Source organism: Capsicum annuum, chromosome 3, assembly GCF_002878395.1.
Source record: "Capsicum annuum cultivar UCD-10X-F1 chromosome 3, UCD10Xv1.1, whole genome shotgun sequence".
Taxonomy (NCBI): Eukaryota; Viridiplantae; Streptophyta; class Magnoliopsida; order Solanales; family Solanaceae; genus Capsicum; species Capsicum annuum.
Genome location: NC_061113.1, coordinates 270554390 through 270568828, shown reverse-complemented (window position 1 = coordinate 270568828; position 14439 = coordinate 270554390). Strand labels below are relative to the sequence as shown.

General features: G+C 37.1%; 2 protein-coding genes across 3 annotated transcripts in view; one reads left to right on the top strand and one right to left on the bottom strand.

The window, feature by feature from the left end:
• LOC107861682 (peroxisomal (S)-2-hydroxyacid oxidase GLO4) overlaps window positions 1–7080 on the top strand; it is an 11609-nt gene extending 4529 nt beyond the window's left edge. Inside the window, exons 4-15 of the mRNA XM_047408646.1 lie at window positions 2605–2785; window positions 2964–3638; window positions 3710–3834; window positions 3901–3947; window positions 4018–4095; window positions 4178–4302; window positions 4479–4536; window positions 5328–5388; window positions 5592–5663; window positions 5834–5934; window positions 6523–6627; window positions 6734–7080. Coding sequence (XP_047264602.1) covers window positions 3496–3638; window positions 3710–3834; window positions 3901–3947; window positions 4018–4095; window positions 4178–4302; window positions 4479–4536; window positions 5328–5388; window positions 5592–5663; window positions 5834–5934; window positions 6523–6627; window positions 6734–6931 — 1113 coding nt within the window. The 5' untranslated portion in view covers window positions 2605–2785; window positions 2964–3495 and the 3' untranslated portion in view covers window positions 6932–7080. The remainder of the gene's footprint in view (window positions 1–2604; window positions 2786–2963; window positions 3639–3709; window positions 3835–3900; window positions 3948–4017; window positions 4096–4177; window positions 4303–4478; window positions 4537–5327; window positions 5389–5591; window positions 5664–5833; window positions 5935–6522; window positions 6628–6733) is intronic.
• Window positions 7081–7456: 376 nt separating this feature from the next.
• On the bottom strand, window positions 7457–14192 carry LOC107861680 (oligouridylate-binding protein 1B). 2 transcript variants are annotated; one of them, XM_047408645.1, is made up of 12 exons: window positions 13926–14192; window positions 10370–10422; window positions 10059–10161; window positions 9832–9908; window positions 9692–9753; window positions 9492–9579; window positions 9266–9341; window positions 9148–9178; window positions 8871–8987; window positions 8620–8702; window positions 8277–8453; window positions 7457–8074 (listed from the first exon to the last, which is right to left on the bottom strand). In XM_047408645.1, the coding sequence occupies exons 1-12, from the start codon at window positions 14028–14030 to the stop codon at window positions 7796–7798; spliced, it is 1251 nt and encodes a 416-aa protein (XP_047264601.1). In that variant the 5' UTR covers window positions 14031–14192; the 3' UTR covers window positions 7457–7795. The 2 variants fall into 2 exon arrangements, with proteins under 2 accessions (XP_047264601.1, XP_016562474.1); XM_016706988.2 differs by having other exon boundaries at window positions 8620–8705; window positions 13926–14191.
• Window positions 14193–14439: the final 247 nt, after the last annotated feature.

Sequence of the window (14439 nt, the reverse complement as noted above, 5' to 3'; positions counted from 1 at the left end):
ATTTTGATCTTTTTGTCTAACTGATTTTCAACTTCAGTTTTATATTGCCCAAACGCATCTATTGCTTCATCTTTACTATTTAGCAAGTAGACATAACAATATCTAGTGCAATCGTCAATAAAAGTTATGAAATACTTTTTCCCACCACGCGATGGTGTTGACTTCATATCACAAATGTCAATGTGTATTAAGTCTAAGGGATTCAAATTCCTTTCAACGGACTTATAAGGATGCTTTACATACTTCGATTCCACACACGTTTGACATTTTGATTTATTGCACTCAAAGTTTGACAAAACTTCTAAGTTAATCAGTTTTCGTAACGTTTTGTAATTAACATGGCCTAAACGTTCATGCCATAAATCATAAGACCCAAGCAAATAAGACGAATTCGAACTTTTATTCATTTCAACAGTCATTACATTCATCTTATAAAGGCCCTCCATGAGATAGCCTTTTCCTACATACCTTTCTCCTTTGCTCACTACAATTTTTTCAGAAACGGTTACACATTTGAATCTGTTCTTATCTAGGAGTGAAATAGAAATTAAATTCCTACGTAACTCCGGAACATATAACACATTGTTCAGTGTCAAGACCTTGCCGGAAGTCATCTTTAGGCAAATTTTTCCTGTTCCCTCCACCTTAGCAGTAGCAGAGTTGGCCATGTAAAGCATTTCTTCTGCTTGAGCCGAAGCAAATGACGAGAACAACTCTTTGTTTGCACAAACATGGCTTGTGGCACCTGAATTCATCCACCATTCGCGCGGATACCAAGTTGCATTCTGTGAACATCGCACACAAATCATCATATTCTTTGTTAGACTCAATCATATTCGCTTGGTCCTTTTTCTTGCCTTTCTTCGGGGCTCGACAATCTGTGGACTTGTGGCCAATTTTTCCACAATTGAAGCATTTTTCCTTGAACTTTTTCTTGGGTTGATTGCTTCCATGTTCAACTTTCTTTCTTTTCTTTGAGTTGTTTTGGCCATCTTCTACAATATGTGCTCCACTCATTGTAGAATTTCCCTTTGACCTTCTTTCGGCAGCTTTATTGTCCTTTTCAATACGAAGACGGACGATAAGATCTTCAACGGCCATCTCCTTGCGCTTATGCTTTAAGTATTTTTTGAAGTCTTTCCACAAAGGTGGTAGCTTCTCAACTATTGCTGCTACTTGAAAAGCATCATTCACAATTAAACCTTCTGCTAAGAGATCATGTATGATGACTTGCAACTCTTGTACTTGAGAGACAACAGATTTGCTATCAATCATTTTGAAATCCAGGAACCGTGCAACAACGAATTTCTTAATTCCCACATCTTTCGTTTTATATTTCCGTTCAAGTGCCCCCCACAGTTCTTTTGATGTCTTGGTTCCACTATAGACATTATAGAGGTCGTCTTGGAGACCACTCAGAATATAGTTCCTGCAAAGGAAATCCGAATGTTTCCAAGCTTCTATAATAACGAAGCAGTCCTTGTCTGAGGTTCCCTCGGGCACCTCGGGAGCGTCTTCGCTAGTGAACCGTTGTAGACATAAAGTGGTGAGATAAAAGAACATCTATTATTGCCACCGCTTGAAGTCGATGCCAAAAAATTTTTCGGGCTTCTCCGCCGGTGCCATCGTTGGTGGAGCATTTGTGCGACTTGATGTGGCAATATTATTTGCCCCCATAGACATTGTCGCATCCATCTTTTGACTTTCAGTTCTCATTTTTCCTGTCACCACAAGACAGAAAATTAGTATTTTTCAGAATACTATTAATAAAGTTAAATAACTTTAAACTCTTCTTATTCTTGTTTCTAGTTAACGATGAAGTTTTTATTACTTCGAATCGTCAACCGAGTGAATTTTAACTTGTGATGAAGATTTTATGTCTTCTAATCACTAGTTAAATTCAAGCGGAGTAGAAAGCCTAAGCTTTAATCTCTAAAAACAAGCAATACAGATTCTGTAAGTTTATTCCTTAAGATTGTTATTTCCACAATATAGTTGGGTATGCAGAATCTGTATATTGCAACAACTTCAACTCGAGTTCAAGTATGAACAAGAACACAATGAAGTATCAAATACCCTCAACACAAGATCAAAATGACCTTTCCAAGAGGTATATTTATTTTTTCAGAATATAAAGATAAAACAGAAATGATTAAGGCCAAGTCATCCGAATTCACGGATTTTCCTTAAGGAATAATTCCCCGCACTGTACCCGAGGTTATGGAATCTTCCTCTAAGGATAAAATGACCTTCAATCCGACGATAGCGGTACCTCAAATAGGCGGATTCTTCGAACACACTCACAATTTGAATGATCACACTTAGAGTATTTTTAAGACAAGAAGAATGTTTTGTAATCTGAAAATTTCTGTATTTTCTATCTCATAAACCTGTGGATGAAACCAGGTTTATATAGCCACTAGATACCCCTTTGAAAAGATGGCATTGGTTCATATTAGAGGTGTGTGACTCTTCCTGAAAATGCATGTCTATTCACTTAAACAATGCAGTAATTTTCTGAAACAGTGCACTGGTTCACTGAAACAATGTGTACTTTCATTGAAGAGTTGCAACTTTCTGAAACTGTGCAATCTTTTGTAACAGAAGCAACAATCTGAAACAGTGCAACCTTCTGTAACATCATTTCAAACAAACACATCAGTTCTGAAACACTGTTACTGCGTGTATTTATATAAATGGAGGTCAAATCCAAAGCCGAAGCCGAGGCGAGCGAGCGACGACGACGCGAGGCATCATCTATTTCTTGCCTCTCTTGCCATGTGGAGTAAGTGTTTCTCATTATAAACACTCTCAAGTTCTCTTCTTCCACCAATGTGGGAGAAAGAGTAAACTTGCCAAAATTGAGTACACTTTCATTTTTGGTGTTAACTCAATTTTTTTTCTCTTCCACTTGATTTCTCCATTTTCCATTCAACACACTTTCATTACTATGAACCCAACAGGTGTAATATATGCTATACAAGTATTGGATATACAAGTGATCGAGATAGACGAAGAGATCAAGAGAATCGAGTTTGAGTTGATTTGGACTTTAATTAGTGGCTAGACAGTTTTTACTGTTTCATTACTTTACTACTTTACTGTTCACAAAATCTGTTATTACTGTAGCTGTTAGTTACTGTCACTGTAGCATAGTGGCAATTACTCTCAGTTGTGTCTATAAATACTCTCATTTGTATACAGATTCATTCATTGATAATAACAAGTTCATTTCTCTTCTCAGTCTCTATTCTTTCTGTGTCAATTGATAATAACAGCTTAGCTCCTTGAGCTTCATTTTCCATTTACGTGCGTCAATATGTTGACCCCCCTTTAGCTTCTTTGTGTGTTAGTTCTTAGTGAAAACCTTGACTCCGCCAATCAAGATCCACCTTTAAGTTTCAGACACCATTTTGTTGTATAGACAGAGAAGATCAAAGTTCTATAATGAGAAATGGACCATATGAGTGCTCATGTTTTGCAGGTGAGGCTTAAATGGCAGGGGAACCAGTTAACGTGAATGAATTCCAAGAGCTTGCTAGACAAGCCCTTCCGAAGATGTACTACGACTACTATACTGGAGGGGCTGAGGACCAGCACACCCTTAAAGAAAATGTAGAAGCACTTTATAGAATCATGTAAGTTTGTAATTTCTCGCTGTTGAGTTAGCCAGAGACAGATAGCTATCACTAACTTATCAGAAACTCAGTATTCGGCCAAGAATACTTGTAGATGTGAGCAGAATAGACATGTCAACTACTATACTAGGTCACAAGACGTCAGCTCCTATTATGGTTGCCCCAACGGCCAAGCATAAATTGGCGCATCCTGAAGGTTTGTATTAAATCAATTAGCACCCTATGTAGCTCTGATTCCAGAAAGCTGTTGTATTTATGCCAGGAGAAGTTGCAACTGCGAGAGGAGCTGCAGCATGTGATGTTATTATGGTAATATTTTTCCAAAGCAGATAAATCTCCAGTTCAAGCGTGTGGATATACTGAGTTCGCTTGGTTATAGGGACTGTCATACATGTCAACTTGCACAGTGGAGGAGGTTGCTTCCAGCTGCAATGCTGTTCGCTTTTTCCAAATATACATAAATTTCTTCTTAACCATCATGATCTCTATGTATCTTTACTGGTTTTGTGTACAGAAGGTGATATTTCTTTTGTCAATAGGTTTACAAAAGAAGGGATATAACAGCACTTATGGTACATAGAGCTGAGAAGAATGGATTTAGGGCTATTATTCTTACTGCTGATACTCCGAGGCTTGGTAGAAGGGAGGCAGATATAAAGAATAAGTAAGCTATATATATTTTTGATGTCATTCAAGAAGCTAAAATCCTTTTTCGCCATTTTTCTTTCATGTATGGTTAGAAAAAATCAGTTTCATCATTCAGCACTTCAAGAAACGTTCAGAATTCTTGTAGTTTTGGTAATCCTGTGTTGATCTAGAAAGAAAAGTGTCAAATTGCAGGATGGTTGCACCTCAGTTGAAGAACTTTGAAGGTCTTATATCAACTGAATATGTTTCTGTAAGTAAAACCATATATTCTGGATTAAGATACAAATCACTTGTGAAACTGAAAGAGGAGAATCGAAACTCTTTTAGGAAACAAATTTATTTTCTCAGACTAAAATGTCCCTAATTGGCTGTTTTTTTCCTACTAAAACTAGTTTCCTTCTGAATGACTCATTCCTTTTCTCTTTCTATTTGTTGGGTGTGAGAGTGTTGACGCTAGGTATTAGCTTCAACAACTTCCGTGCCAGAATTACATGCTATCACTCGTAAAATAAAAGTTCCTTAGTGTCAAACACTTAGATCATGCTTTACACATCAATTGTCAGTTTTGGCTGTGAAGTTGTACTTCTTGTGCTGCTCAAGTAGGTAGAAGTTAGAACCTAAGATTTCATCAAGAAATACAGCTCTGAGTTGCAAATGAGCTGATCACTTCACTAGTTGTAAACTTGCTGCTAAGCTGGACTTTGATAAACGATACTTCTGTGTATTATAATGTATTTGGTTACAACAGACACATGCTTTTCCCTAAGTATTGCTTCTCTTTTTGCCCCCCTTTTTTCCTAGTTTGCACCTGAAATTACGTCCTCATCAGTGGGATATTTGACTGCACCAGTCTGCTACTTGAGTTTGTTGAATATGATGTATGATGCTTCGGTACTCATTTATGTGCCGCTGCTTTATACGCTTTCATGTTCTTGTTCATTAGTTTAATATGCAGAAATTCCATTGGTCATCATAGATCTATCAACTAGGAAATGGTGCAACTCATGCTTACTGATCGATCTACTAACAAAACTCTAACAGGACAAGGGCTCAAATATTGAAGCTTTTGCTGCAGGAACTTTTGATGCTTCTTTTTGTTGGAAGGTAAATACCGCATTAGAACACAGGATGATTTTCACTCTTGGTCCTCGAAAACAAACATTTTGGTTGAGGATATCAACGTATGTCAAAATAAGCAAAATTGTTGAGCTATTAAGTACAGTATGGAAGAATCAGACTCGTTTCTTAATACAAATATGATCCAACTGCATTATTTTTGAACCATCTATGATCCAAAAACTTTGCAAGATATAGCATGGTTAAAATCAATTACCAAATTGCCGATTCTGATTAAAGGCGTTCTGACTTCTGAAGATGGTATTTATTACTGAACCCTCTATGTCTGCATAATTTAGTTTTCTGCACTGATCATCTAAGAACACATGCAAAGCAAATGATCATGAAAGCTAAAGGTTGGTTTTAAGTTGCAAATCATACGTGGCAGAAGGGAGCTTGTTAAGATTATGCTTCTGTGCTTCCGTTTGCAGCAATAAAAGCGATTGAAGCAGGATTTGCAGGCATTATTGTCTCTAACCATGGAGCTCGGCAACTGGATTATGCTCCAGCTACTATTTCTGTTCTTGAAGAGGTTATTCCCTATCTTGATGATATGTTTGATGTTATATTTACAAATGTTGGTAAATTCACTGGCGTAGCTTTTTAGACTTTTTAACAGTAATATTCGGCATAGCACACTGAATAAAACATGTTAAGCCGTTGTAAACAATTTAAGCACAAAAGGTTGTCAGTAAAGAACTCTCAATGTAAATGGATTACCATGGGCTTTTCAGTTTTACGTTCACAGCTTCTGGAAAGAAAAAGAAAAAAAAGGAAGCTTTGTGATCTTGATTGCTAAAAATTAAATCACAGATTAACATACTTCAGAAGAAATATTCAAGTTTTATGACCTATCAAATGTATAGCAAGGACCCCTGGACATGGTTGAATGCAACTGCCTGTCGTGTTTGAGTTCCACAGGAAGATCAACAGGGTCCTTACATCAAGCTAGTTATTGGAGTCATCTATGAGTTTCGAATTCACAAGTTTAATCCTTCGTATTTGATTGGATTAAGCAAATTTGGGTTTGAAATCCAAAGTCGAATCACAGGTCCAAGCGTACTCAAATGTTTATACATGTGTACTATATGCACATATCTCAATGGTTTCACCATTTCAGGTTGTCCTTGCTGTTCAAGGTAAAGTTCCAGTATTTTTCGATGGAGGAGTGAGGCGAGGAACAGACATATTCAAGGCCTTAGCACTAGGCGCAAAAGCTGTTCTGGTGAACTTATTTGAAACGTTTTACCTGCTGTTTATTCAGTTTCTAAGCTCGACCTTGTTCCTTTCATGGATTTGCTCGTTACTTAATCTAAAACATACTCCTACAGATTGGTCGATCAGTTGTCTATGGCCTGGCAGCTAAGGGGGAGCGCGGGGTAAAGCAGGTTATTCAAATGCTCAAGAACAAACTTGAGTTGACAATGGCACTTTCTGGCTGCTGCACTGTGGACGACATTACCAGAAGCCACGTGAAAACAGAAAAAGAAATGGAATGCTCCATTGTAGAATGTAGTTTCATCCTGTAGAATGAGAGTCAAACGCAGACGAATATCTGAATCTTCAACATTAATTTATGTTAACTAATCTCTCTGCTACAGAACACAATTTCTTTAAATAGTGGACACAATTCAAGGCTCGATGAAATGATAAATGTGATCTTCATTTTCTCTTCAAATAGCAACTTCTATTTACTGCAAAGTTTAAACTCGTGACATAGACCTAATTCACACTATCACACGTTATGCTCTTACCACCAAACCAAAAACTTAAGCGACAAAGATATTTAGTGCACAAATGTAAGGAGCACAGGCAATCAATGTTGTACCCTCATCAGGGACGCATCCAGAACCCAAGGCAGAGAACGTTTCATTTTTCTCCGTTCTGATGTACGTGCTTTTCCTTTGGACTATTTTCAACAACATTAGGCAAAACGGCCATACAATGATCTAGTCAGTGGATAATATTATTTTGATAATATATACCAAGCACAAACTTGATAGAGAACCATACTTGTAACTGTAATGTATGCAGAAACAGATGCATCACCAAAATTTGCCTCAACATACTTCAATAAAACAACCATTTCAATTAAGTACACCGAAGATGGGGAAAATAGTTATAAAGTTTGAAATAGGCAACTCTCACATGAAGAATCTGTGCTACTGCTGCAGGAAGAATCTATGAACAAGAATAACGGAACAAACACAGCAAACACTCACCCTACTAAATCAAAGACACAAAACGTGCACCTCATAATATTCATACATGTAAGTACCGCATTACCAAGCCTTGAATTAAAAAGCATAACATAAGAAAACCTAGAGGTTTATAAAAACTCATCTAGCCTAAAGAAAGGCAAAGAAATGTCGATCAATCCAAATTTCTGCACATCACTGATAATACATGAGCTGCTGAGCAGCAAGATTCTGGTAACCACCATCATATATAGCCTGGCTTGCTCCAGAAACACTCATTCCCATTGATGCTTGCTTCAGAGGATGTTGACCCTGAGGTTGCATGAGGGCATGAACACCGGCCATCTTGCTCATAGCTAGCTGCCGTTCATAAGTCAAAAGATCAGTGGCAGACAGGCCAAATGGCGCTGCAGCTGGTGGTGGAAGAGGATTCGAAGCTGTTCCAGGTGGTGTTGGTTTGTTGCCCCAAGAACACTGGAAATGCACAGATGAGAAAGTTGAGCTTAAATGTTTTGATCAATAGAATTGATTACAACACACTTCTAGAGCTAAGATATAATTATATTGTCTTGATAAGTATCATCCTATATTAAAAAGCATATCATAATTCAATACAGCATGAGCTTCAAAGCAAGCTTAATACTGGAAAAAGCTGCCATCAGGTAGAACGGTGTACCTTAATCTGTCTCCCACACAGAATTGATTGGGCGTTTCCCATTTGAATTGCTAAAGCTGCCTCATCATGGGTGCTGTATCTCACAAAACCAAATCCTTTATCACGTTGAACCCGAACTTCCTCTATCACTCCTGCACCAATGGCATAAAAGTGGCGATGGAGATCGAGTTGTGTTGCCTGAAACAAATGAAATTAAAAAGGACTAAGTCCTTCCAAAAGCAGAATGGTAATTCAAGACCTGACCAAGGACTAGGCCAAGGAACCCATATGGTTTATACTCCTAAAATTCATACAATTTACTGGAGCCCTTACAGACAGAATGGGTGTCAGAAGAATATCTTACCTCAGGAGCAAGATTACCCACATAAACAGTTGTAAATTGTGGGTTGTTCTCAGGAGCATCACTGTTTGCTGGATCTTTACCATCTTCTGCGACAAGAAGAGACGTCCATTAAGAAGGCCAGAATCGAAAAAGAAGAATTAAACCCTTTGAATCCAGCAACCTTCCAAACAAAACCAAAAACCAGCTTGTTCTGGATAATTCTCTGCAATGCACTCGACTACTCATCTTTATCGTTCAAAAAATGTACACACCTGTTGATCCATTAGTTAATTCCACGACACTTCTGGCTTCTGAACCCTGCTCGTCATTTGCATTAGCACCTTTCGTAGCCCAGTTACAACGTATCTGTCTACTACCAAGCCATTTCCCTTATAGTACACAACACAAACAATAAGCTATTTGGGAGAGGATCATCATAAAAACAAAGGGAATAGAACCTTCTGGTTCTCAATTGCTTTGGAATAATCCGACATGTGCATCAATCAGAAATAAATTGACTCAATGCAGAAAACTTTTACGGCAACTTACCAGTTAAATCATTGATTGCACTTTGGGCATCCTGGATAAGAACAACAGAGATTAAATGGAAACAAAGTCGTGCATTACCCGAGGGATGTTTGAAACTAAAGGTAGAAAAACAGGATACCTGTTGGTTCCGGAAAGAAACAAATCCAAAACCTCTAGAACGCGCAGTCTGCTGATCCCACATTACCCTAGCATCACTATCAATTGGAAGGGATAATTAGCTACTGGATATACACATTTAAGTACAGCATTATTTTTTGGTGTTGGGGTATTTGACACTTCCTAGAGTGTTATATATACATATATTGATCCTGACAGAGCACCTTCTAGGAGGAAAAGGTACTTACGAGCAACTAGGGTAAACAGAGAAGCAAGCAAACAACATGGCATCAGTAACTTCTGGGCTCAGATCGCCAACAAATACATTGAAATGACCTAAAAGAAGAAAAAGAAAATAATTCCTACACAAATTAACTCCTACGCAACATAATGGACTTGATGCAAAGTCACAAATTGCACTTAAACTAAAAACAGGAACTGAACATACTTGAAGTATCCTCCCTCTGTCCACTGGCATATGCCCAGTTAACTTTAATAGGCTGCCCAAACCTGAAAACAAAGGGCATGAACCTCGGTAAAAAGGAAAAAAATCCTAAAGCAAAACACACAGCTAGTGAGCCAACTTACAGGTGCCTTCCATTTTGAGTAACAATAGCAAGTTCAGCAGATCTACGGTCATAGTAATGAACAAAACCATAAGATGACTGCACGAGACAAAGCTAAATCAATTATAAAGCCATATGATAGAAAAATGCCTAGAGAACACAAGGACAAGAAAGGGAAAAAAACTATAGAACATATTAAACAGTAGCCATAGAAAATGTTGGCAAGTTGCACGAGGAGAAAAGATGTACCTTGTCCTTTCTTACAAGTTTGCACCCTTCAACAGGACCAGTACATGAAAAAAGTTCATGAAGAAGAGTTTCAGACACCTGTGGGTGAATATTCCCAATATACCTGCATTTTCTCAGAAATATGAAAACTAGAATTTTTGAAAACGGAAAAAAAAAAAAAGGAAAAATTATTGGATCTATATAAGAACGTCCTCCAGTATTTAAATCACAATTGTAAGAACATTAACTTATTGCCAAAGTCATGACCGACATTATGTATCAAGACAGGTAATCAAGAAGACAAACAATTAATAGTCCAAAATAACACTCACACGCTGCGGCAAGTATTTGGATCAAACCCAGGAGGAAGATTTCCACTTGGTATCTGCATCAAAATGCGTACAAATAAAATAGAAGGTGGGTTAAATAAATAATATACAAACTCCATCACAGAAACGCCAGGATATAAATACAAGAAGATACCAAGTGTATCCCACAAGAAACCCCAGGAAATAAAGGTTTTTTCAAGTAAAAGATGTTTTATCTTTTCTTCAGTCTTGGTTGATAGTTACTCTCAAATATACAGCAGTTCCCAAAAACAAACTCCCCTTCCCCCCTTTCTCCTTGTTAGCTTCATTCTTAAATTGAAAAAAAGGTTAATGAGTTGTTTGGTAAAAGTCAGTTCAGACCAACTCATGACCCACTCTGATGATGCATTCCCTTCATACTTCACTAACAAGACGATAAAGAAGGATAGCTCCCCAACTCAAAAGTATCCTTGAACTACGCTACATGCAACTCCAAATGAAAACAACTTCAGACGCAATAAAATACATAAATTCTATATCCCAAGAAGCTAAGCTTTGATCAAGACCAACCTGCTCAACAAAAATATTGAGGACAACCCATATTTGCTAAGTTGGAAAAAATAAGGATATGTGCATACTAATGAGTTATAAATGACTACAGATGATAAGTTGACCCTTATTAAGTTATCATAAAATATCAAAGTGTAATAAAAGCTATGAGGGTAAACATTTAGAACTATAAGATAATTTTTTAAAGAAAAAAATAAAAGAGCAGCCCAGTGCACTAAAGCTTCGAAGAAGATCAACTCTATTGGAACCTGAAGCAAATGGATTTTCATAAAACGAAAAATTGAAGAAAAAACTTCTATAAAGATTTTAGAAAAACATTGTATTGGGAAAAACAAGCACTACAAAGCACTCAAGGGTGTGGCCTAGTGATTCAATGAAGAGGGTTGAGCACCACGAGGACTCAGGTCCAATTCCCCACAGAGTCAAAACATTACGTGATTTCTTCCCATCTGTTCTAGCCTTGGTGGACAAAGTTACTCGGTAATTGTTGCCGGTGGGAGGTGACAGGTATCCCGTGGAATTAGTCGAGGTGCACCAAGTTGGCCCGAAAACCATGGTTATTTAAAAAAAAAAAAAAAAAGCATTACAAAAATGAGCACAATGACTGAATACCCAAGTCTAAACTTCCCAAATTATTTGACCCAAGATAAGACAAACAACTCAAACACAAATGGTATCTGGACAACAAGTATATCAACCAGCTCAAAAATACGGCGAACCGAAAATAAATCAAATGCATGAGATTTACATGGAAAACGTCTTCAAGTGAAGTAAAAAACATGGTACCTCAATCCACAAAACTCCAAATTAATCAACAAAACAAAATCTCTAAGGGTTAGCTTGGACATGATTCCAAATCATGACATCGATGTTCTGAAATGGTGTTGACTTGAAGTTGAAATTTAGTTTGGACATGAACTTGAATTTCTTAAACTGTATTTTTCCTCGTAAAAGTGAAGTAGGTATAAAAATCCAAAGACCCAACATTTCTCCCATCCCGACCCTGCCGAATATGTGGATTGCCTTTAGGACCTAGCCTATTTGCCCTAAATGCCCCAAACGTCAAAGAGTATAAATAAGGCATTTTTAGATTTGAAAATATACAAGGGAGATAGAAAAGAGTTGCAGAGGTTTTTAAGGGTTTTGCTTAGACAAAATTGTGTTCTTTTTCTCCAAAAATCTTCTGCTCAAGTTGTCCCCTTCAAACTACATTTCCCAACTGAACGGTGCAGATTGGATGATTGCTCTCCTTTTCTTCTCTAATTTTGGTGCAATCTTGTATACATTGTTCCTCTTGGTTTGGCACTTCTTTTGTGACCTATTTAGAGAACTTTTGTAAAGCTTATTGATTGATTTAGCCGAGATTTGGTTTTATGTGAAGATGTTTTCCAGGTAAATCATGGTGCCTCGTACATTTGATTTATTTTTCTTTAGCCTTTTTTTTGTTGGTTGATATACTTGTTTGCCCAAATACCATTTGTGTGCTTGTTTTGTTTGATTTCTATAGGTTCAAATAGTTTGGTAAGTCCAGACTTGAGTATTTCTTCTATTGTTGCTCTACGTACATTCTTGTAGTATTTGGTTTTTCCAACATACGGGTATCGGAAGTTCAAAACCAATAGTTCCGCTATACAAGTACGAAGATAGCATAGAACCCGACTTAGCGCCTTTACTCATTAACATGTCGGATTGCTACCTTTACCCGTAGCTTTAAAGCCGCATACGAAAAAAAATATAGCGACTTTAGGTAGCAATTCCATTGATGTAGATGAAAACATAGGCGGACGCAGGAATTGAAAATGTTGGGTGCATTGCTATTTTTGATATAAACATATTAATTTTTTTCTTCAAATAACAGACATATCAATTAATTACTACAAAGTTTAGGGTGAATCTCAACAAATTAAAGAAAAGAACAACCGAAAAAGAATAAAAGGACTTCAATTACTAGAATGTCAAAAAATTAAAATTTAGAAAAATGTTAAAAGTGGCAAGCGAACCCAAGTGAGTTACTAAATGTCCATTGATGCACCCCAAAATCAACCGGCTGAACCACTTTATCTTTGCTTCTAGGGGTGTAAATACAGAAATATATAGCCTATTTAAGGTATATACATATATTACCGGATGCCCATGATCCCCTACCCTAAGAGTAGGTCAGGCTCTAATGGCAACATTAAATTATCAAATTAGCCCATGAATGGTGATGGGTGATATGGAACTCAGCTCAAGAGGAGATTGTTGGTGTGTGCAAGCAAAGTCACATAGGAAGTACAAAATAAAAAACAAGCTACTTGGGCACTCATACTAATGTGAGGTATTTTGTGGGGAGGAAAAATAGAATTTAGCCCAAAGCGCACAATATCACACAATGTTAAAAGTATCTTTTAAGTTATTTTAGCAATACACATCATACATCCCAAACCCTAAGTTCCTATCATGTCAAAAAAACACCATAAGTTCAAGAAAGAGAAAAGGGGCCGCTTCAAGCTTATTTTAGCCAAGAAATACAATGAATTACACCACATAAAAGTAACCAAAAAAAAAAAATTGACCTCAAAATATTGATTAATCCGACAGAAACAAACCTAGATAGAGCTAGCTAAAACAATCAACATAGAGTTAAATAAAATACAAACAAATTAACCAAAAATATACGATGAAGTGGAAAATAATACAATGAACTGCACCACATAAAAAGTACCACAAAATTATTTGACCTAAATAACGATTGATCGACCGAAACAAAACCTAGAGAGCTAAAACAATCAACATTAAACTAATAAAATACGAACAAGTTAACAAAAAATATACGACAAAGTGGAAAATAATACAATGAACTGCACAACATAAAAAGTACCAAAAATTTATTTGACCTCAAATACACACTAACCCGACAGAAACAAAACCTAGAAAGCTAAAACGTGAAACGTTAAGCTAAGTAAAATACGAAAAAATTATCCAAAATTAAACGATGAAAGTGCAAAATTCAACGTAACCGATAACGAACCTGAGGAGCAGCTATTAAGCCAGGGTGATAAATGGACTGCTGCTGAAGAAGAGCTTGCTGCATCAAGGCTGCTTGTTGTTCTTGTTTCAGCCTCTGATTCAGCATTTTCTCAGCTACTACTTCGAGATCGGAGATGTAATTACCGGCGTGATCTGTTTTCCGGTAAACTCACGGTGAGATAAGGAAGGTCTCCGACGAGAAAAGGAAAAAAAGAAGAAAAAGAAAAAAAAAGGGGGAAACGGGAAATAAATGAGGAAAACAGAAGTTGTTGAGAGATATTTATAGAGGAGCACGTATATTAGCACCCGACCCGATTACAATTTTTGGGCCGATAGTTATGGGCTTTTGTTTGTTTGTTTGTACGATTGAGAACTCTCAGAGCTGAAAGTTGGTCCAGATTTGGGCTGAATTTTTTTGTGGGAAAAGGACATGGGCTGGCCATTTTGAAAAGAAATGGCCAGCAATTTTAAAAGTTGGACAATTGGAGCTAGTCGGTCCAATTTAATTCCGCTTT

Excerpts from the sequence above, each read along its gene's own strand:
- LOC107861680 (XM_016706988.2), bottom strand. The coding sequence starts at position 14,030 with ATGCTGAATCAGAGGCTGAAACAAGAACAACAAGCAGCCTTGATGCAG. Across the intron at positions 10,423-13,925 it reads GCTTAATAGCTGCTCCTCAG|ATACCAAGTGGAAATCTTCC; the intron begins GTTCGTTATCGG and ends ATTTTGATGCAG. Across the intron at positions 8,988-9,147 it reads TGCAATCAATGATTTAACTG|GGAAATGGCTTGGTAGTAGA; the intron begins GTAAGTTGCCGT and ends GTGTACTATAAG.